Source organism: Anoplophora glabripennis, unplaced genomic scaffold, assembly GCF_000390285.2.
Source record: "Anoplophora glabripennis isolate ALB-LARVAE unplaced genomic scaffold, Agla_2.0 scaffold115, whole genome shotgun sequence".
In the NCBI taxonomy this organism is placed as follows: Eukaryota; Metazoa; Arthropoda; class Insecta; order Coleoptera; family Cerambycidae; genus Anoplophora; species Anoplophora glabripennis.
Window position 1 is genome coordinate 558,402 of NW_019416234.1, and position 24,600 is coordinate 583,001.

The 24,600-nt window shown below is 31.9% G+C and overlaps 1 protein-coding gene across 4 annotated transcripts; it reads left to right on the forward strand.

The window, feature by feature from the left end:
• Window positions 1–9,237: 9,237 nt before the first annotated feature.
• Window positions 9,238–23,769, forward strand: LOC108904383 (synaptic vesicle glycoprotein 2B-like). 4 transcript variants are annotated; one of them, XM_018706905.1, is made up of 12 exons: window positions 9,555–9,898; window positions 9,958–10,129; window positions 11,895–12,098; window positions 18,973–19,135; window positions 21,796–21,974; window positions 22,032–22,216; window positions 22,358–22,542; window positions 22,597–22,744; window positions 22,796–22,910; window positions 22,971–23,130; window positions 23,241–23,368; window positions 23,426–23,769. In XM_018706905.1, exons 2-12 carry the CDS (start codon window positions 10,048–10,050, stop codon window positions 23,479–23,481), a joined length of 1,605 nt encoding a protein of 534 aa, XP_018562421.1. In that variant the 5' UTR covers window positions 9,555–9,898; window positions 9,958–10,047; the 3' UTR covers window positions 23,482–23,769. The 4 variants fall into 4 exon arrangements, with proteins under 4 accessions (XP_018562423.1, XP_018562421.1, XP_018562420.1 ...); XM_018706907.1 differs by lacking the exons at window positions 9,555–9,898; window positions 9,958–10,129 and adding an exon at window positions 9,238–9,260 and having other exon boundaries at window positions 23,426–23,767; XM_018706904.1 differs by having other exon boundaries at window positions 9,555–10,129.
• The last annotated feature ends 831 nt before the right edge of the window (window positions 23,770–24,600 follow it).

Sequence of the window (24,600 nt, forward strand, 5' to 3'; positions counted from 1 at the left end):
AATTCGGTACTGTGGTCAAGAATTGGAAATTTCGAGAAACTCTACAGCGTATTTTCATGAAATATTTCCATCTTTTTTTTATTTACTACACTGTCCAGACAGAAATCCAATTACAGGACAGAAAATACAATATTATATGTAACAAATCACAATATATAAAAGAAAAATATACAAGTTAACAGATTTAAAAAATCCTTAAAAAAACGAGCATAATGTACCTACAGAGCTTAAAATAAGAACAACTACAATTATTTACATAAAATCAAGATTTAAAACTAATCAGAGAAAGATGCGTGTCGTGTGTCTGTAGGTTTGCAGCAAAAAAATATCAACCTTATTTTGAATAGTAAAATGTTTATTACACTTGATAAACATTGGAGAATTAGAATGTGCATTAATTTTAAGATTAGATAAACGAAAAGTAGACGAACGTAAGCGGGCGGACAAATTTGGCAGTGCTAAGATTGTGTAACAATTTATACAAATACAAAACCGAATAATGTTTACGACGCAACACTAGTTCAAGTAATTTAAACCTAGATAACAATACATCCTCCTGTTGGATAAACTGGTCTATTATTTAAACATGAATTAAAAAAATTCAAAATATCTTTATTGAGTCCAAAGTTAGATTTTTGCAACAGAATGCCGTAGTCTAGCCTGTCAATTGCATTAGAGAAATCTGCATAACTGACATGACCATCAGTTTCAAGTTTATCTGAGGTGAACTGCGTGATGCAAAGTAAATTACTTACAGTTGATCTACCCGGCATAAGTCCATGTTGGTCAATACATATTTGTGATTTCACATGAGTAAATGCCACAGTCTTCCAGGCTGAGGTTTTTGCTATTTTGATGGTAGCAAGCAAGGAGGAGGTAAGAAATTGTGTAGGGGAGAAGATTTTTATCTACTCCGACAGTCAGACCGCGCTCAGAGCGGTTAGCTCCCCGAGGACTAGGTCTGCCCTTCTCCAGGAATGTGGAGAGGCTCTAGAGTCATTGGCCAGACGAAGAGTTAGTTTGGGTCCAAGGCCATGGGTATCCCTGGTAACGAGACGGCTGATTAGCTCGTTTCGGATCTAGGGGACCTGGCCAGAGACCTGAACCAATCTTAGGAATCACACGAGGTAGCATCAATGGGGCCCTCAATAAATGGGCATATCAAACTTTAGGTCAGAATTGGAGGAGAAATGGAGGATGTAGGCAGGCCCATAGTTTTATACTTGGACCTAACAAACCTAAGACGAGATGGTTGCTGAGCCTTAGTCGAACTAAATGGTGGGGGTTCTGACAGGTCACTGCAGACTTTGGAGGCATTTAAGTTTAATAGGAATTGAGGAGGACCCTCTATGCCCGAAATGTGGAGAAGAGGAGGACACCCCTGTCTATCTTCTGGGACATTGTGCAGCGTTTGGGAAAATAAGACATAAAGTCTTTGGTGCTGAAGAGATGTAAGGGGTTGAGGTGAGAGACCTTCCATGGACCAAAATCCTGGCGTTCATTAGGGCGTCGAGTAGGTTCAAGGAGGGTCAGAGGTTGAGAGTGAATAGGTGATGGGACGGCGGAGTAGGCAAAAAGGGTACCACTTGTAGCCTAACTGCCAGGCTGAGGCCGCCCCTTTTCACTATTATTACTAACATGAGTAAATAATATGTCTTTCAAATTTTTTACTAAAATTATTTAATATAGCAATAGGCCTATACATGTTCCCGTTGTGAGAGACAAATTAAAGAGTACAGACAATGGATAAGCCAAAACAGATGCACAATCCTTCAGCAAGAACGCCGTAATCCCGTCATACCCTTTCGTATTTTTTGGTTTAGTCTTTTTCAATGCAATCTTCGTGTTTCTAAAGTTCAATTGAATCAAGAACTGAAACTTACCGACAACACAGAGTGAAGAGAGTGCGTGGAATTGGTATGGATTATAGAACTACAAGTGAACGCTAATTTTTCGAACAAAATCATCTTCAGTTAAAATTGTCGCATTTGTGGTTCAGGAGTGATTATTGAGAAACAAAAGCATCCACAACGTGTAACTGTTTGGACTGAAGGCATCATCGAACCACTCTTCAAATATGCGGCAATAATAGTTCATGGTTCTCGCTATCGCGATAATCCTGTTTTTTTTTGCTTAAATTGCAAAATATGGATGTAATTTTCAGTTTTAGTGATCAGTATTAGCCGCAAAGATCATGCGATTTAATGCCGTTGGACCACAACCGCCCACACCTTGAAGGAGGAAATTGAGCGTTGTATCAACGAAATTTAGCCGCATTTATGAAAAAATATCAAGGGGAATTTCGACAAAAGAGTGCGATATGCCAGCAAAATCGTAGAGGCCGTTTAGGTACCCGATATGCTATTCCACACAAAAGCCCGTACTGTATACAGGGTGATTCACTATATTTTGACTACCCCTCTTTAACTTTTTTGTTTTAAGAGAGAAAAATGTGAAATATAAAAGTTGCACGATTTTTTATGAATTTTTCGAAAATGATAGTAGAAACACAAATGAAGTCCAAACAAAATGTCCGCGGATGTTAACACCCTGTATATTTTTACATATTTGGATAGAACGTTCCCTGTCGAGCATAGCCATGTAGGGTTTGTTGGGTCCATCTGTAACAATAAGCAAAATACTTAAAAAAAAATTAAAGACGGTTTTTTATTAAGAAAATAATACATCTTGTAATTGTTAGACCTCTTTCGGGCATTTTTGCCTTTTTTCCAATTACTAAGGATTTACAGATTTAGTTATAATATATTTTGATATATCGCACATTAATGCGGTCCAAAATGCGTATAGTTAATGTAACGAAATCACACTAATTAGGCCGTGAGAGGTCTAATTACTCATGGACCTTATTTGGTAGGTCGTGACAGTGAGAGGTAGTAATGTCTTGACAACATTGTTATTGATTGATAATATGTATTATTATTTAATTAAAATAAGTTACACAGAAGTAGAAAATTATTTAGAATTAAAATAGAATATGGAAAAGAACTTTGCTCTATTTTAATTCCTATAATATTTTGATTTTCTACTTCTGTGTAACCTATTTTAATTAAATAATAATACAAACTGTCAAACAATAACAATGTTGTCATGACATTACCTGTCATTGTCACGGCCTACCATATAACATTGTCCATGAGTAATTAGGAATCCACGGCCTAATTAGTGAGATTTCGTTAAAATACCTGTCAAAAATATATTATAACTAAAATCTGTAAATCCTTACGTAATTGGAAAAAAGCAGAAATGCCTGAAAATGATTTAACAATTACTAATGTCTTATTTTCTTAATAAAAAACCTTCGTTTTTTAATAGTATCTCGCTTATTGTTAGCGATGGACCCAACAAACCCTACATGACTATGGTCGACAGGGAACGTTCTATCCAAATATATAAAAATATACATTTTGTTTGGACTTCATTTGTTTTTCTACTATTATTTTCGAAAAATTCATAAAAACTCGTGCAACTTTTATATTTGACATTTTTTTATAACTCTTTTATAACTATAACTAAGTTAAAGGGGGTCAAAATATAGTGAATCACCCTGTACTTTATGAATCAATTAAAAATGTACAGTTTTTAATTATAAGCCTGTGTGTGTAAGCCTTTATATGCAAGTCCCTTAAAAATGTAGCGGAGGCGTTTATGCCTAATTCCATAAATTCTTTCATATTTTATTTAGAACACCCGTTTCACTTTCTTCATTAAAATCTACATACATTATAGATACGTATTAGGAAAATTTAATTAAAAAAAAACTTTCGAAAATATAACACCTAATATTTAATTAAAATAATATTAAAAAAATACAAACTAAAATATACTTCATAGTCTTCGTCAGAATATTCAGGTGAACTTTCTTTTTGAAAATGAATAATTATACAAGGTGTTAACGAAATGAGTACTCGAAATTGAAGGGTATGTAAAACATGTCGAAATATGATGAAAACCTTAGTAGAGTTTTTGTTAGTGGCGGCCCCTAAGGTAGATACCCTCGAAGGGGTCACTCAGGAAACAGTTTTTATTGCATAATTTCAAAACCGTTTAATATTAAATCACGAAATTTTAAGATTGTATTACCATTACTTGCTCAAAAATTCCTGCTGAAAATAAATGTATCAAATTGTGCCATGAGAAAGTTACTATTTATGACACTTAACAGAGGTGTCAAGTATATGTCAATTACTGATTAGATTACCTACTCAATATTCCAATCTAAGAAATTTGAATTTAGATGCTGTAATAAACATATTATAAACTAAATTATTATAGGGCTACTAGTTTAGATACAGAGTAATCCGCGCGGATCATCTATCCGCGGCGGGCAGGTGTCAACGAATTTGAAAACGGTAACATATAAGTATAGTCCAGTCGGGTTGTCATTTACCCTGGAAAAAATTAGGGACCACAATTTTATTGTTCTAACCTTTAGGAGGGGTCAATAGTAGTGTAAATTCAGAATCGCGACTGAATGCCACCCCTGCATCAGCCGCCATCTTGAATTTAAGGAAAAATCGTTTTTGCTCAATATCTCGGCCATTTTCAACTTTACAACAAAAATGGTAAGAATTTAAGTTGTTGCAAATGCTATTTTCTACAACTTCTTTTTTACAAATTTTATCCGCAACTTATATACGCACTGGTTGAAATTCAATAGAAGCCTTTTCTTTAGTTTCATCTTGAAATGACCTTGAATTGACTTAAAGGCGACCTTTAGGGTTACGGTATCTCCAGATTCAATACAAGTTTTTTCTTCAGTTTCACCTTGAAAGGACATTTACCTGACCTCCAGGTGACCTTAGATAGCTAAGCTATCCAAGAATTCAGGTTCAGCGATCCCTAAAGCATTGTACCTACTGGTCAAAATTCATTGCTTCAGTTTTTGAATCCATCAACTTCAATCTTCGTGAAGCTTACTCAATCCTACAGCCAAAATCACACACTTCCCCCCTCTATATCTCTGAAATTATTCATAGGATCACTTTGGGCCCGTGACAACTTTTGATCAGAATATCGAGAACTATAACATATCACAATTCCAGTCAAATCTAGCGGGACCCAATTTCCATTCATTTTGCGCGAGGTCCTTTCGTGATTTAATATTAAACCGTTTTGAAGTTATAAAATAAAAACTGCTTCCTGAGTTATTCCTTCAAGGGGCTGTATCTCCCTTAGGGGCCACCCACTGACAAAAACTCTACTAAGGTTTTCATGAAATTTCGACATATCTTCGATTCTACTATTAAAATAATAACACCGTCAATTCTGTCATTTTTGCTTCCATTTTCATTGCATTGTTTAAAGAGCTCTATTTGAGAATTTCAGTTTCTTTTAATGTTGTGTTATTATTTATAAATATTTGACTTATTACTCCTACCAAATAGTAATAATCTAAACTTAAGGGGGCGATTTAGTATGTATATTTTTACCATGTAACAGAGCTTCAGATGAGAACACAAATCATCGAAGAAACTAACATAATTGAATATTATTATATATCAATGTATTCGCAATGGTTCCCGCTAGTGAGTGAAATAAATTTCAATGCTCATGAGAACAGAAGAATAATTTAAATAAATGCCAAAGTACCTCAATTTTAACCATACTGTTAGTCTGCCAATATATTGGATTTACGACGGAACTAGGTCAGGCACAATAACCAAACTACTTCACTCACTAGAACGGACACTTAGGATCATTTGTATTTAATTTTCAGATTAATATTTATTAACAATTCTATAATTTGTGTCCTCAAGTAAGATGACAACATTTTACACACGACTCCATGTTATATTATATTATATTATATATTTAAACCAGAATTTTAGCGGTTTCTATCTTCTACAAGAATTTCTAAATAAAATTAGTTTGTGTACTCTGTCACAGGTGTCGCTACCCTTGAAAATGAAAGCGAAAACACAGAGTTGGTTTATTGTAAATTGTATTGGCCGAGAAATAGTGAAATTTCTGGCGTTTTTAGGTACTGAAATCTTTAAAAGTAAAACGTGTAGAACAAAAGTAGGGGTAAGCACAAAAATAAAATCCTTGATGTTTTGTTTATTCATGGTTACCGTTTAAATTTACCCAAATAAAATAATAACTAAAAAAAAGCGTTTGCAAAACATGCGTTTGCTATTATCCTAACCCCACATTTTAACAATTATTTTCACGTACTTATAAAAAGTAAACAATTTTATATGTAGGACTAAGCAAGTAAATGTTATAAGAATATTTACATGTGGAATTATATATAAAAAAGATAGTATTTTCGTAGATTTCAGTACCTAAAACCTTAATGGTTTGATCGTTTTTTGCACCTGTTTATTCGTTTTACTGCGGCCGGCGTCTTTGAAAATACTCAGGTGGCATGACATAACATTCCTATTATTTGATAAGCTTTAGATTATTCAGTTATTAAATGTTTGAAATTATTTGTCTTTGCGGAAAACACTATTTACAGAATATGGGACCCATAATGGTCTGATATTATCTTTGATATATAAATATGGGTAATATTTTAAAAGTAGGTAGGTACCTAAGTAATAAGATTTTGTAAAGCTTAAGTAGTACGAAAATATAACGCATAAAAAACCAATAATATGTACTAATTTTTCTTTATTAAGAATAAAGATTAAATTTTACGTACAGGGTGTCCCACATAAAATCGTTATTTATGTTGTAGCCTTGGTAGTTTCAAAATAAATTTACAGCTTAAAAATTGGTCTGGCTCAGGTAGATTTCTGTTTCAATCTACAAATCAGTAGCTACTTACCGATAAGAAGGAAACCACTAGTCTAGTCGAGAAGTGAGTTTTCTGCGAAAAATAGTTATTGTAATCCTAAAAATATGGTTGTTAGTACATTGGATTCGGAATTAAATTCAGAGAAAGAAGTATTTTTTAATTTATCCGCAATTAAAAATAGCAATTGTTATAAACAAAAAACGAAGAGAAAAAAGGGAGTCTCCGTTTTTTAACTATAACTAAAAAAATATTGAAGATAGCTGAAATTTCAAAAAAGATCCTGAAAGAGGAGAAAATTTCAGCAAAATAAGTCAGGAATTGTAGCTCCATTATTTATAATTTTAATTTGACGTTGAAAATATAGCTCCGCGCGGCGGCGGCGGTTTCCGCGTCGTCGCGTCGCCGCCAAGCAAAGTGTGCAACACAAAATAATTTTTTTATAGTATTCAATATTAATTTAAAAATCTAAATAAATTATAGTGTCATCTAGACACTTGAAGGAACACAGCCCAGTTGGAAAATAATTTTTAACTTGACTTATGTTAAAGTTATTCAATTGTTAATGAACTAATTTTTCGTGGTCCTAATCTTTCATAAAACTTGTTGTAAAACTTTAAATAATGTATCTAAAATTTTTTTTCTTTCTGGGAGGTCTTTTTATATACATAATAAACAAGATTCCGTTGTAAAAGTTTATAAAAGTTTTTTCATTTGTTTATAATGATTTTTTAAAGTTAACAAAAAATGAAAAATCCGGGAAATGTTATAAATTTTTTTTTTACCAAATGTTTGATTTTAGTTGTTTTTCTATTAATATATTGCGTTTATTAGCTTAGCTAAAAACTTTTTAACGTTATTTGTTTATAAATTTGTTATAAACAAATGGACAAGTTTAATATTTTTGAAACATTTTTTTTGCCATTTTATTGTCTTGGTAATCTGTTTTTTAAAAACAAAAATTTTTCTTAAATAAATTTTTTAATTGTTTATAATCGTAATTTCCCTGGGAACACGATGGTGCAATTATTTTTTTGCTACTTGCCGTAGTTTACGAGATATTTGCGAAAAACCTTATTTTTTACGGGTTTTTTGACCTTTTGACCCCTTGCCTGATCACCTAGGTCAAAAATGTTTGCGGATTCGGATTCCTGAGGGTCGAAAACATATTTGCGCCCAGGTTTGATCGACAGAGGAAAAAATGGAGGTTCAGCCTTCATTTCAATGGACTAAATACATACAGTAATATTATATATATATTTTATGCCTATACATATTATTCTCCAAACGCAATTAGTAGCAAGATTCTATATATTTTAGTAATTAAGCAGTGTTTTTAAGTTAAAACGACTCGTCAAAGTAAAAAAATATTTCAGGTTAGGTATATATTTTTTTTACTGAAAATAGCAGTTAATTTACATTATCGGATTGTTAATGTGAAAATATAAACATTAGACTGTTGACTATTCCATGTTATACGTGTTTTAACGTCACTTTTGAAGAAGAAACTACATGTAATTTTAAAAACCGTATTTCTGTTTTTATAATGAAGGAATAGTAATTATAAGATTGTTTAAGCTTATTAACTAAAAATTATTGCCTACTCAATAAAAAAATATTATTGTCCTCGATAATCTATTACTGATTAATAAAATATTTACTCTCTTTCCTTATAAGATTGTATGCACACAAATTGGAGCCGTTCCTGAAAAATCGGGCGAATGTGGCTGCAGTTTAAATTATTAGACTTGAAGCGTTGGCCGCTAGAACAGCACCTGCCGGGGTCCCGTTTCGTGACTCACGCTGGGCGATATTTTTTGTACAAAATCCCGTCCTTAAGCATTCACTTCAAAGTTTGCTAAGGATTTGTATGTCAGTGGTATTCACTTTAAAAATATATACGTTTCGACATAAAGAAAGCAGTTGAATTGACCTATCGATTAGTCATTACTGTCAGTAAGCCAAAACAGTAATTCCAACTTTCATATTTTTAGTTTAACGAAGCTAGATATTTTTATAAATACTATATTAAAATGTTTAATAACACATTGAGATAAAAAAAATAGGTCATAAGTACGTATATCTTTAGTATAAAGAAAAGAGATATTTTGTAATAAAAAATCAAGAAAGAAAAGTCAACATTTTTCTTAAAGAAATGAGCTTATTACTAACTGAAATTTATAACACATATACAAATGCATATTACTGGTAACATTGTTAAAATTCGTAGTCATTTGTAGAACTACAGAGATAAGAAAAAACTGGGGCATAATTAACAATTTTAATTAAGTTCATTAGTTCCCCTGTATATTTATTTATATTACTATCGTGTCAAATGAAGTTAGGTAATAATATACTCATAAATATGTATGTATTTTATATCTTAAAATGTGCTAATTTTGTGCTAAATGTGCACATACAATTATGATAAGTGTAAATTTCCAGGCTTCATCCAGTGTAGTATAGTAGGTAAGTGACAAGAACACTGGATGTACTTAACGTAAGTGTGCTAAGAGATATTAACAACAAATTTTTCCTTTCTAGTAATTCTGCGTCCACCAATTAAAAAAATTCTAAATATCCAAGTTATTTTACTTTATTTCTTCACATTCATTTTAATTGCTTTACCAATACAATGGCGTTAAAATTTAATGAACATAATTAATACATTTAGTTGTGTAACAGATTTTTTAACTCGTAATTATTTCCTGTTTAAATTCGATTATAGTACAATGGGAAAATTAATCAAGTTTGATTAGAAATATTGAAGATGTACTAATTCTGCGAACAATTTGGGAAACAACCGCGACTGCCTTCCTTTTATATATAAGAAAATGACAAGACCAACGAAATGTCAGTTTCAATGTCGGTAGTTGCGGTTACACTTCAATTTCACGGGAAATACGGAAATTGAATATTTGACCGACTTCAACCAAAATTTAAGATCGAGAAACAAAAACGCTTCAAGGTTTCGTGAGTGCATAGAGATTGTACTATCACATTAAAAAGCTCTGTCTAAAGAACGGCATCTAGTAGAACTGGAACACATCGTGTAAGTGTTGACTTAAGATTCGTGTTTTTAATCTTTTCTCAGATACGTTTGACAGTAATAAACAATATATCATAGTGTACTACCAGGTATATGAAAATAAACAATGAAGATAAACAGACAGATAAAAGTTTGAATATTATATAAGGCAGGTACAATTTCCTGTGTATTTAAATAAAACATAAGAACACTGTTAATACAAAGTGACTGAAATTAGTGTCAGGAGATTATTACAAACATGACGAAGGATGCTCCTGAAAATTGTGAAAACAAATCAGTTGCACAAGAACTACCTGCTAAGATTATCAAAATATCCGATGGTAAGTACAATTTTTTTTTTAATTTCTACTAGAAAATGTTTGTTGGTTGGTGTTGTGAAATACATGCATTATTTTCCGCTAAACGATAATGCCTATATAATTGTTTACAACGTAGGTATGTACATAATAAATGTATAAGTCATGAAAATAACTCTACAATAGCGTTAAAACAGCATTAAACAGTGTATTTCCGTACGAATTATCACGGAATTGTTAATATTTTCATAATGAGTGTGTTTTTAAATAGATGTGTCAATGTAGCGTAAAGATAAAGATTCCAGCTAAGGATTTTAAAAGCAAATTTTATTGTCGGTGAGTGATTTATTAGAGGGTAAATATGATATACATTTTTTTTTTAATTTCGCGTTATGTTATCAATTTACTTACTATCATAATATAAAATAGTTGACGAAGAATTTAGATAAAAAAAAAGATAATGGCCTGTATAGAATGTTAAAATCCTACTACAATGAGTCCACCGAAAGGCTTTATTTTGGAACATAAGGTTAAAATTTGTTTTTACTTACAAAAAAATGGCTGAAACGATTTCATTCAAATTTGATATGGAGGTTTAGTTTTTGGTTTTCTAGTCGTATTTTTTTCAATTTTTCCATCAACGTGAAGAAAATGTTAAGAATTTTAGTTACATTTCCTATATTTGTTATACCTGTTATCAATATTATTTTATTAAGTTAAGAACAATATTTTTTCTCTGTACAGGGTGATTACACTTTAAATATAGACACTGCAGGGATAGATTAATTACAAAAAATAAATAAATAAACTTTTTTTCTGGCGGAAGCGGTATTCGTGATATAAGGTGTTAAAGTTTACAAAAAAAAAATCTGTCATATCTTCATAATACGCTGACGGAACTGAATGAAATTTACTGCAGCGTATTCACTTAATTAGACCTTCTATTGACTGTAATGTTAACATCGTGGTTGTAACCAGTGTCGTGCTATTGAAGGTAGCCGCCCTATTTTCCCAAGAAAAAAATACGCCTCGGGCGGTTCTTTGTAGAAATTATGTTCAATTCAGGTACTGTTACGTTAAATTAACGAAAAATGTTTCTTGGTGTTTTTTAATAGTACCTGAATATAACTTTATTTCTACAAAAAAAAACACCAGTGGCGTATTTTTTTCTTGGGAAACTGGGGCGGAAACTTCATTAGCATGACACTGGTTAAAGCTACGAGGTTAATATTAAATTCAATAAAAGGTCTAATTAAGTGAATATAAAGATAAAACTGAATTTTTTTTTTGTAAATTTTAACACCCTGTATCTCGAATACCGCGTCCCTAAAGAAAAAAGTTTATACAGCAAACTACTTATTTTTTGATAATAAATTTATTCCTGCAGTTTCTGTACTTAAAATGAAACACCCTGTATATTGGAGCACTTTGCCACCTATGAAGAAATTAATGATTATGTAAAATCCTTACACCAAAAGTCAAGGGTTGTTTTTATAAACCGTTTTTGTTTAATAACTTGACACAGTTAGCGTTTCAAAAATCAGTCTGTTTATTTTCAAAACAAAATTTAAACTGTAAAACTTATTAATATTAAAAAATTAACTTTTATGATATCTTTCAAATTTAAAGAATCTTTAATTAATAAATAGTTTTTCAACTCTAAATTAATTCATAGAAAATAAATTGTCATTCCTTCAGCAAATGTAACTTTTTTTTTTCGTTTTCTGGAATAGTTACATAATTTTTTGCACTTATTGAAAGCATCTAACACTATTTTTATTTATTTTAGGGTCTGAACCAGCAGATTTCGAAACTGCCATCACCGCCACTGGTTTTGGAAAATTTAACGTGATACTAATAGCAGTGATATTGCCTGCTGCATTTTCACATGTTTTTGAAACAGCTACAATGTCCTACGTTCTACCCGTTGCTCAGTGTGATCTATCTCTGAGTTTACAAGACAAAGGAACGCTAAATGCCATAACATTCGCAGGTATAGAACTTTTTATTACAAAACAAAACAGGTACGATACATTGTAAAGAACAGCGTTTCTATTAATTGTAAGTAAAATGGGGGCATAGTGAAAATTATTCACATTTTAACCAATGCTCGAAAAACTCTTTCCGTTGTAACAACATAAAAAATTGTTTTTTTACAACATTTTGATTCTGATTCGAATCAAAACTAGTTAATTTTTTTGGTGACTCTATACTGATGAATGATGATTTTTTAAAGTGGACTTGCAGACATTACAATATGGTCAGACAGTTGTTAAATAATTCTCAAGGATTTGAAAGTAATAATAAAATGAATATTGCATGATGCGTCGCTTATCTATGTAAACAAATAAAACCGTTTTTAAAAAAGAAAACATTTAACAGAATTACCTTACTCATTAGTTTCTCGTCTGTTGTATTAATATTTACTTGTTATATTACAATAGAATATGATTAGAAAATTATTTTTAGAAATGTTTGAAACCTACTCGTCCCTATTAAAAAATAATTGTAGGAAAGAAACGATTATATTATAACGTATCGCGAGGTTTCCCGGCGAAATAAACCGCACTATTAACTTCTTTTAAGTGACTACTTAGGTTGAAATCATTAAATTTCAGTTTCCAACGTTAAAATAGAATTGGAGCCTAAACTAATTTTCCTTTTCTCGATGTATTTTAAAAAGACAAGAAGCAGGTAATCATATTTTATTTTGCCAAGGCCACTTTTTGTAATCTATGTGTTAAATTCAGTGTAAAGACTCGATTAACATAGCTTTTAAGTACTACTATATTATCCGGTTTGTAAACCACGACGCAAATAAATATATTTAATATTACGTGCCACAGAAATCATTAATATTCAATCATTATAAATGATAAAACATTGTTGTCAAATATTTGAATAAAATCAGTTACCATCACAATTTTTTGTACGTCCAAACCAGTCACTACAAAACATTATGTCATAAAACTTTATGGTGGAAACTTTTTATTGTCCACTGCTGCACGATGTATGACTGCTTAGAAGTTAAGCAACACACAAGAAGTATGCTCCAAAGGGGTAATAGAACAAAAAGCAAAAACTTTCATATGAGCGTGGGTGTTCAAATTAAAAAATAAAATCACATTTTCTGAAACTTGGACCACTTATTTATCTAAGTAGAAGTAAGAATCCGCTAGCTTGACTTACAACTGCGTCAACCAGTGTCGGAGATACAAAGGATTACTACCACAAGAAGCCTCAGAATTTCGACGCTAAATAATATTCTACAAATTCCATTACTTATCTTTATTACAAATTAAATTTTTATAGAAAATGCTATTTTAAAAACGCAAACGCGGTATGAGGAAAATTCGGGAAACCGTTAACGTGGACATTTTTAGTTTTCTAAGGAAGTAACTCCTAAGAAATTTCCATTAAGCGTTTTTGTAGTACTAATAGTTTTAGTTATTTCCTACAAAATATTTATTAATGTGTTCTAAGCTCACTTTTATACAGGGTAGTCCACCGGAAGGTGCGGAAACCTCAGGGACCGATAGAGATTAAAAAATAATATGAGTTTGCTGTATAAACTATGTATATTCGAGAAATGCTTAGTTTAGACCAGGAAATCTAGCCAGTTAATGACCATTTCATGCATAATAAGGGTCGATCGACTATAACAAACTTATTATGTATTACTCAATACCTGACTGAAGCCTTGGATAATCAGGAGCAGGTGGATGTAATGATGTAATATACACAGATTTTTCCAAGGCTTTTGATCGCTTACAACATGATATTCTCTTACGTGAACTTAACAAATGCGGCCTTTCATTTCATTTTCTAACACTTTTACACTCCTATCTTTGTGACCGTCGTCAATACGTATGCTACAGGGGGTTCTTTCCACACCGTTTTTCGGTCTTGTCGGGTGTTCCCCAAGGATCGATTTTGGGTCCACTGTTGTTTCTTATTTTTATTAACATTGTCGACAATTTCACTGTACCTCATCTTTTATATGCCGATGACATGAAGTTATACTTAAAGATAGGAAAGGACCCCGCACTTTTTATATGGAAAAGTGGTTTCAAAACGAGATTCAAAAATGAGGATTCCGGTCTTCTACACCACCTAATGAGGTTCCGACCTTTTTTATAGTGGTTCTTCGCCAATAGCTCTATACTCCACTGATGTTCCACAAACTATTCCATCTCAACTACTTCGATTTCAACGTGATTATTGGCATTTGCTCTGGCATCGCAGACGCGATCTAATAGTACTGTACGCGTGGGTACGGAAAAAGGCGGTCACCCTTTTCTTTCATTTTTNTATAGAGCTATTGGCGAAGAACCACTATAAAAAAGCTAATACGCCTTATTCGGAACCTCATTAGGTGGTGTGGAAGACCGGAATCCTCATTTTTGAGTCTCGTTTTGAACACAGAAAAGGGGGATATATAAATATATAGTACTTTTTCACTCCAATACACTTCCACGCATGCATGTCTCCATAATCGGTCACTGAACACGTTCTTTTTTGATAAAAATAACCCGACTCCTGAAAACCCAGGTGCCGACCTTGTATGCGCCGTAGTGCAAAATCCTGACGGTAGATTTTTTTGTACCCATTAGCTTTTTTGTTCAGGATGTTGAGAACTACCTTTTCCACCAAAAATTAGACCTCCCGACTGAAACCACTTTTCCATATAAAAAGTGTGGGGTCCTTTACAGGACTGTGTTGTACTGCAGGAGAACCTTAATAAACTGAAACTTTGGTGTGAGTTGAACAAATTGCCCTTAAATGTGAAAAAGTGCAATGTATTGACTTTTTCTAGAAAGAAAGATAGTGTCTATTTTCCGTACGTTATTGATACTATACTTCTTAATAGACCAGATGTTGTTAAGGATTTAGGAATCTATTTTGACCCTAAACTCATTTTTAAGTATCATGTGCATCATATTGTGTCGGAAGCTAACAAAAGTCTGGGTTTCGTAATTCGCAATGTGTTATTATTCTTTTCAACATAATAAATGGAAATTTGGATATACCCGAAATTTTACTATGTTCCTTCTATAAGCACACGGTCTAATGAAACTTTTTATTTGAAAACAGGTAGTAGGTACTAATATACTACAATATTCTCCATTATATGTTATGTGTAGAAATTTGACAGCTGTGCAGGACAGTATAGATATCTTTAACACTAGAATCTTTACTATTAAAGAATTATTTTGATGTTCTCTTTAGTGTTTCTGTTTGTGAAATATTGTTTGTGATCTACTCTGTGATTTCTTGTCTTTATAGTATATGCATATGTATTTATTGTGTTAACTTTCTTATGTAATTTTTCCCTGCTCTGTAAGTGGGTTCATCTCGTTAAGTAAGTGTAGGTAATAAATAAATAAATAAATAATTCTTCGGTCAGGCTGATTTTTTGTGAACAGATAGTAAAAATAGTGAAGAATAATATGTACCGTCTCCGCACGCTAAAACAATTTGTCTTTAAAAGATCTACAAAACGACATTGTTGAAATGTTATTTATATTGTATATACTCTTAATAAAATAATCAGATTTATTTGGCATTAAACGCAATAAATATCGGTTTTTAGACATATCTGACAAATCACCTAGCAGTTATCTTCCCAAAAAAAGTTATTATTTTATCTTTCACAGATCCCGAGAAAAGTAACACTTAGACCCCTTTTATGCACGCGTTTTTCTCCTCTCAACGCGAAATAAACCAGCGTAAAATGCATAAACGAGCGTAAAATGCATAAACGTAGTAACTCTGTTCAGAGTATCTTAAAACGCGCCGTTTTTGTCAACTCCGCGTTGAGAGGAGAAACGCGGGAAAATTGTTTTATGTGACTTCTCTCGTCCGTACAATTAATATTTACTGTACTGAAAGCACTCCGGATGCTGATTATGTGCATATTTTTTTTCGCTCCGCACTTTATTTGTTCAACAATAGACCGTCAACTTTGAAAGCCCATAACTCCGCTGTTTATTAACGCATCGTGACGAATCTTTTTTCAAATTGAAGTTTTTTATGCTCTTTTAGTACATGTAATAAAATACTAAAAAAAATGTATAAATTAAGGGCGTATTTAATTTTGCAACTAAGGAATTTTTTTTAAATAATTCCCCTTCGTAATAAAAATGCATTTTTTGAGGAAAAACAATGGAACTCGATAGCTTTTTGTTAAATCTACCAACAAAAAAATTGGCGCGACTTCGGGTACCGCTCAGATTTGTACAGATCGTTAATTAGTTAATTTGTTTATAAGGTCATAACTCGCAAAATAATCCACTTACGGATTTCGGCTTTCGCATAAATTATTTGTCTGCAGTGAGGAATGATTGAGTGTTATCCGAAGAAGCCTCTGTGATAACATCGCGATTTATTATTGTTTATTTAAAATGGCATAATTGGCGGTTTTTTGCAAGTAACTTTTGACCGGATTGATATTTTTTGACGCTCGAGACATCGTTTTGTAGATCTTTTAAAGACGAACAAAAAGTATTTTACCATTTCTCTGTAGAATTGTCAGATAAAAGATATTAATCTGATAGAGAGCGTGCAGAGAAGATTCACAAAATGGATCCCCAAATTTAGATCTCTTCCATATCATCACCGTTTGGATAATTTGAGAATTACTTGTACTAATGTGAGACGTCTTCGTGGTGATCTTATCCAAATGTATAAGATTATAAATAATCAATACAGTTTAACTTTTGGAGACCTATTTAGGTTAAATTTGGATGAGCGTTTACGTGGTCATCAGTTTAAATTATCGAGAGAAAACTTCAAAACGTCTTTGCGTCAAAATTTCTTCCCAAATAGAGTGTTCTACCATTGGAATAGCCTACCTTCATCTGTTGTTACTGCCCCATCGGTCAACTCTTTCAAGAACAGGTTGGATGTATGGATGTCATCAGAATTTTTACATTGAGTGCGCGCCTAGTGTATTTTCGTGTGCGGTTTATGGCCTGTTTCGCTAGTTAGCTGTGATTTATATTGTTATTTTGGTATTCTGTTCACATACTTATTTGTTCTTTTTCTTTTATGTTAGCTATTTATTTTACTGTTACTCTAAAAGCTGTTAACTGTCATTTTGTATATTTTATTGGACTAAATAGGCTTTGCCTCTGTCCTTGCTATTATGTAATAATAATAATAATAATAATAATAATAATAATAATAATAATAATAATAATAATAATAATAATAATAATAATAATAATAATAATAATAATAATAATAATAATAATAATAATAATAATAATAATAATAATAATAATAATAATAATAATAATAATAATAATAATAATAATAATAATAATAATAATAATAATAATAATAATAATAATAATAATAATAATAATAATAATAATAATAATAATAATAATAATAATAATAATAATAATAATAATAATAATAATAATAATAATAATAATAATAATAATAATAATAATAATAATAATAATAATAATAATAATAATAATAATAATAATAATAATAATAATAATAATAATAATAATAATAATAATAATAATAATAATAATAATAATAATAATAATAATAATAATAATAATAATAATAATAATAATAATAATAATAATAATAATAATAATAATAATAATAATAATAATAATAATAATAATAATAATAATAATAATAATAATAATAATAATAATAATAATAATAATAATAATAATAATAATAATAATAATAATAATAATAATAATAATAATAATAATAATAATAATAATAATAATAATAATAATAATAATAATAATAATAATAATAATAATAATAATAATAATAATAATAATAATAATAATAATAATAATAATAATAATAATAATAATAATAATAATAATAATAATAATAATAATAATAATAATAATAATAATAATAATAATAATAATAATAATAATAATAATAATAATAATAATAATAATAATAAAACAAAAGTTACAGTCGAAAAACGCGAATTTCTATTAAAACGGCATGTTTTAAACAATGTCGCCCTCCTTTTTCAACGTGCGGATACTATACATATTATTCTACACTATTTTTACTATCTGCTCACAAAAAATCAGCCTCATGCATGCATACCCCTATATTTCCTGGTCTACGTTAAGGAAATAGATACAAGGGGTTCAAGATTGATTTAAAAAAATCAAAGATATTTCAATGAAATTTTGTAGACGTTAACTACCTTCGAGGGAGCACTTTTGCAATGAAAATCACTATTTTTAGTTTTTTGTCAGAGGCGTCCGTATTAGCACGTTACTGGATATTTCTATAGAAAAAATTGGTTCACCACTGCTTTTTCATAATAGTTTAAGCACACATATTATTTTTTGAATATCTGTCGATCCTTGAAGTTTCCGCAACGGAAACTGGACCTCCCTGTATAAAAAAAAACCTGATTGTTCTTTGAAGAAACAGTAAGAAGAAACCATAATATCCATTTTCTTAGAAATTCCATTGGCAACAGGAAGCACTAATCCTGTTTGCAAAATACTCAATGACGTCGAAGTTATGAGGCTCTCAGTGGTACTGGTTGAAATATTTGTAAATTAGCAAAATCGAACGAAACTCGTTTGAATCTGTAAAGTGCTTATAAAGAATCAATTAAAACAATGTTGCCGAATAATATTCACCTCTATGATATTTTAGCTTAGTAAATATTTGAAAATAAAATACCTTCCATGTATAAATTAAAATTTAGGATGTTTTTTTTTTAAACAGTCGCCCTCAATATTGCCAACTGGAGAATTTGCTTTATCATGTAAAATTTTTCCTTTAAAATAATTTGCATTAGTTTATTGCACATACCTAGTTATTTTAAAATAAGGCACCTTCCATTTTAGGTATGATTTCAAGTGGATTTATTTGGGGATATATCTGTGACACCATAGGAAGAAAGAAAGTAATGATAATTGGATATTTATTGGACGGATTTTTTACACTGATGGCCTCGTGTTCGCAGAATTTCGCTATGCTGCTAATAGCGAAATTTTTTGGAGGTTTTATGTAGGTATCAAAGTGAAACCTGTTATTTATTCTGACATTTAATTTCAATTTGCTGTCACTAAAGCCATGATGCGCACAAGACGGTTCTTCTTAAAAGATTCTAAATTATTATCAATTGCTTAACTAAAATCTTCGAGATGATTTATTTTCCTTTTAATTTAAATAACCTGCTTTTCACTCGTATTTAACAATTAAGCTCGTAATTATTCTATAGCAATTTAATCGCGTAGGTACTAATTCAATCTTTTGTTATCAATATTTTATACAGGGTAGCCCATCGAAAACGTACCGCAAGGCATTACAGGGTAGTAATGAACTTTTCGGCAAAATTCAAAAACAGGTAAAGTTTGCTTCTGAGGGGGACAACTTTTGGCGCAAAAAGCATAGCAAAATCTTCAACCCCCTAAGTGGGGGTGCCATCCCCCAAATTTTTTTAAATGGGAATGGGGGTCAAGTGGGGGGTCATTAGAAAGGGCTTTTAATTCTCTATACATCGATTCTTACTTTTTGAAAATCGATCCATTATTTTAGAAAATATGCAGCTTTGAAAATACGAACAATATTTTTGACGAGAAATGCGAAAATCGATTTAATTTTACTTCAAAACTTACGGTATTAGCTTGGTAAATTCCTTCAAAAGAATTCGCTGTTTTTTTTCTGATTTGCGAATTCTTTAGCCTGATTTTGGTGAGCAAAAAATTGTCCGCTTTTTGTTTCGTATTTAGATAGGCCACAAGAAGTTGCTAGATAACTGTCTTGTGACTTGTAGTTGAAGAGTACCAATACTGCCGAGTCTTTTAAATTGATTAATTATGGTGTACTCAATTCCAGAAAGAGTAGAAATTATTGAGCTTTTTTTCAAAAACAATGAATGCGGAAATCGGGTCGCCGAACTGTTCAACCAACGGCATCCTGAGAAACATGCGTCTGGAAAAATTGTTCGCGAATTGGTGGCCAAATTTCGCGAAACTGGCTCCGTTCATAACAAAAAGAGGCAGGTTGAAAATCCGGTACTAAATGAACCTACGGAAATAGCGGTATTGGGGCAAGTGGCAATGGATAGTACGCTGAGTACAATGCAATTGGCTACTGCGACAGGAGTGAGTCGTACAAGTGTCCAACGAATATTAAAAAAATACAAATTCCATCCTTATAAGATTCGGCTAGTGCAAGAGCTAAATGAAGACGATTTTGATCGTCGTTTGCAATTTTGCGAAATAATGACTGAACGAGCGATAAACGATAATTTCCTCTTTAATGTGTGTTTTTCGGACGAGTGTACGTTCTTCTTGAATGGTTTAGTGAATCGCCATAATTGTCGTTACTGGGCTGATACCAATCCAAGGATTTTCCATGAGACACACTCCCAACACCCCCAGAAGTTGAATGTATGGGCAGGTATTTTTGGAAATTCCATTGTAGGTCCTTTTTTCCTTCCTGGAAATTTGACAGGCGATATGTACTTGGATTTACTACAAAATGTCATCGACCCAGCTCTAACAAATATCATAGAGGACGACCCTGCTTACAATGAACACGAACTGATTTTCCAGCAAGACGGAGCTCCTCCACATTACTCGCTCAATGTGCGCAATTACCTAAATGAGACGTTTCCAGGACGCTGGATAGGACGAAGAGGTGCAATTGAGTGGCCCCCTCGGTCACCCGACTTAAATCCTTTAGATTTCTTTCTCTGGGGGCACATTAAAAGCAAAGTTTACAGCACTCCACCTGATACCTTGGAAGATCTGCGAGGACGAATCATTAATGTATGTCGCGAAGTAACACCGCAAGTGCTCCAGAATGTTCGACAACGGTTTGAAGACAACCTGTATCATTGTATGCAAGTTGGCGGACAACATTTTCAGCATTTACTTGACTAATACCGTAAGTTTTGAAGTAAAATTAAATCGATTTTCGCATTTCTCGTCAAAAATATTGTTCGTATTTTCAAAGCTGCATATTTTCTAAAATAATGAATCGATTTTCAAAAAGTAAGAATCGATGTATAGAGAATTAAAAGCCCTTTCTAATGACCCCCCACTTGACCCCCATTCCCATTTGAAAAAATTTAGGGGATAGCACCCCCACTTAGGGGGTTGAAGATTTTGGTATGCTTTTTGAGCCAAAAGTTGTCCCCCTCAGAAACAAATTTGACCTGTCTTTGGATTTTTCCGAAAAATTATTTACTACCCTGTAATGCCTGGCGGTACGTTTTCGATGAGCTACCCTGTATACCTAACAGTTCTCCAACCGTTTTCATTCTTGAAACTAATGTGATCAACATTTGTCTTTTGTTGTTTTCAATCTTTATGTTAGTTCTCTAATATCACCAATGTGATCAAATCATCTACATATGTTGATCATATCCATTAGGATTATTTTAAGATGTCATTAAGTGTCCAAAAAGTAGGTTTTTTATCTATCAATTTTCTTTTGTTTTTCTTTTCTGTGTCTTTCCTTGCAATATCTGTTATTTTCTATTTATCACGTTACATAGGACGCCTCACGCCTAGTGTATTGAGTGTTGCCTACATATGAATCATGTTTCTAGCAGGGCATACGAATCTTAATTATTTAGACTTCTGATTTAAATTATAGACATATTCAGAGGCGAATTGAAAATTGAGAAAATAATCATTAAATTTCCTTTCTTTTAGAATCAATGGTCCATTCTCTGCTGCCACATCTTACCTGTCGGAGTTTCATTCTTCAAAACACAGGGCACGAGTACAACTGGCCAGAGGAATAATAGTATCGTTCGGAAATATCATTTTACCTTTATTAGCATGGGCTGTGTTACCGCAAAACCTGAATTTCACATTATTCGATTATTTTGGTAATAAAGTGAATAAAACACGCTCGAGAAAAAATTGTTACTTTTTCTTAATTACAGGCTTTCACTCCTGGAACGTGTTCCTATTTATTTGTTCACTAACTCCGTTGATGAGCGGGGTGCTCATGATGTTCATGCCAGAAAGTCCAAAGTTTTTAATGTGTTCCGGGAGAAATGAAGAAGCTTTAAGAGTATTTCAACTAATCTACAGGATAAACAAAGGAAAACCGATTGATACATTTCCGGTAAATATATTACACTAGTAAACAATTTTTCGGTGACAAAACATTATATTTCATCAATTAATGGCAGATCATCAAAAGAAAACATATCAACACTTTTCAAAAAAGGTTTTCAATCAATGATGTATTGAAAATTTTTTTTAGATTAAAACTTTGGTTAAAGAGAATGTTACCGACAAAGTAAGTGTTGCAAGTGATAAAACCGAAGTTAAGCAACAAGTAAAGAAAGCAATTATAGAGGGACTATATAAAGTAAAGCCTCTGTTCTGCAGACCACACATCCTGAGGCTGGTCCATGCTTGCATAAATACCTTCTGCATGCTCATGGGGTATGGAATAATACAAAAAAAATAAATACAGGGTATTCATTAGATATGTTTCAGTATAAACACCTTGAAACTTTGGCTGCCTCAACTATTCCAAACAATAAATGACTACGAATTTACCCACAATGGTGCCAGTTCTAGTATGTGCGAGATGCTAGAAACTACTCTAAGTAAGCCAAATAAGACTTTATCAACTTGTGTAGTGGTAAGTTGTTACGTAATTGATGGTATGCAATAATAATTTTTATCGTTATAGAATTTAGACAATTCTTCAGTGTACATTAGATCAATCATAGTTGGGTTTACATCCATACTCATTTTCTCCCTGGCTGGAACTGTGATAAATTTACTAGGAAAGAAAAAAATGATAGGTAATAACTAAAGAAACTATTAGTGTTCTAGATCATAATCCATAAATACATTTGTTACAGTTGCTATGGCTATTATTGCTGGAACTTGTGTCACTTGTATATACTTTGCTCAAAATTCGAATACCGTATTGGCATTATCTTCCATCTTCTTAGCCTTCGCAGGAGTGTGTGGAAATGTTCTAATCACAATTACTCTAGAGCTCTTCCCTACGAACTTAAGGTATGCGTTCTTATTGCTTTAGATATAAGTATATTTTATTTCAATACCATCCAAAATCTACGGCTTTTAAGATAAACTTACCCAAATTTGAAATTATAATTATATTTTAGGGCAATGGCACTCTCTCTACATCTAATGTCTTCGAGGACGGGGACGATAGTAGGCAATATGGTCTTTCCATTTTTGCTCCGTACTGGTTGCGCACCTCCTTTCCTCTACATTGGGTCCCTTGCTTTCGGTTTGTATACAATACACTTATGATTACATATGTAATACTAAATTGAAAATATTTCAGGTTGTGCAACATTATCACTGTTATACCCGAATACAGACAATAAGCCATTAGCGTGATTACCATTCAGAATATAAGTAACACCACTTATGGCTCTTATGGACCACACTCATTGTTATAGTATTTAGTACAATATAAAATAATTGAAAAAAAATATTAGAAGTAGATTCATGGACATTCAGATTAATTAATTAATTTAAACATATTTAAGTTATTTATTTATTATACAAAGCCAGTAAGTGCTGTTGTTAAATGTGATACTTTTGTTGTACGTAATATTTTGTAAGGGTTTCATAAGCAGTTAACATTTAATTTTAACATGTGATTTTTAAATTATTTATAATAAAATACTGTTTATAGTGTCTTCTTTCAATGAGAATTGGAAGGATTAGATATACAGGGTGGCCAAATGAAAACGAAACAGAGACATTTTCAGGAACTGTAGATTAAAGGGGGACATTCTTTGCTGGTATTTTTGACTCCGCCACTTTCACCCCCAAGCAAGGGTAAGCATCGCCCCAAAATATTTAAATGGCATTGGAGGTTGAGTAATATTACTTTTGAAAGCTCTTACAATTCTCTTTACAACTTTACGACTTTAAATTGTATAATTCCGCCCAATACTTTGAAAAAAATTTACATTTTAAAATTTAAATTATGTTTAGTTGCTTACTTACTACTTAGTTGATTAAATGTTCAAACTGATGACCGCCCGCTTCCATACAAGAATAAATATTTTATTCGAAAAGTTCGCGCACATTCCGAAGCATTTCCGGAGTTATTCGACGGCCTTCGTCGACGATTCTTTGACGCAAATCTTCCAGCGACGCTGGCTGTGTTTTATAGATTTTACTTTTTAATATACTGACGGACAATTAACGCATAATGCGGAAGAGCACCGTCCTGTTGAAAAATCAAATGATCTTCATCATACTCTGGAACATTTCCAATAATATCAGTCAAGGCAGGGTCAATAGCATCCTCCAATAATTGCAAATACATTTGGTCAGTCAAATTACCAGGTAGAAAGAAAGGACCCACCAGCCGGTCACCGAAAATTCCAGCCCATACATTTAATTTTTCCGATTGCTGTGTATGCACCTCGTGAAAAACTCTTGGGTTTGAATCTGACCAATAGCGGCAATTGTGACGATTTACCGTCCTGTTCAAGAAAAAAC

Coding starts and splice junctions, on each gene's coding strand:
- LOC108904383 (XM_018706904.1), top strand. CDS start 10,048: ATGACGAAGGATGCTCCTGAAAATTGTGAAAACAAATCAGTTGCACAA. Junction 22,543..22,596: donor ACCTTCTGCATGCTCATGGG/GTATGGAATAAT, acceptor GATATGTTTCAG/TATAAACACCTTGAAACTTT. Junction 23,131..23,240: donor CTCTTCCCTACGAACTTAAG/GTATGCGTTCTT, acceptor ATTATATTTTAG/GGCAATGGCACTCTCTCTAC.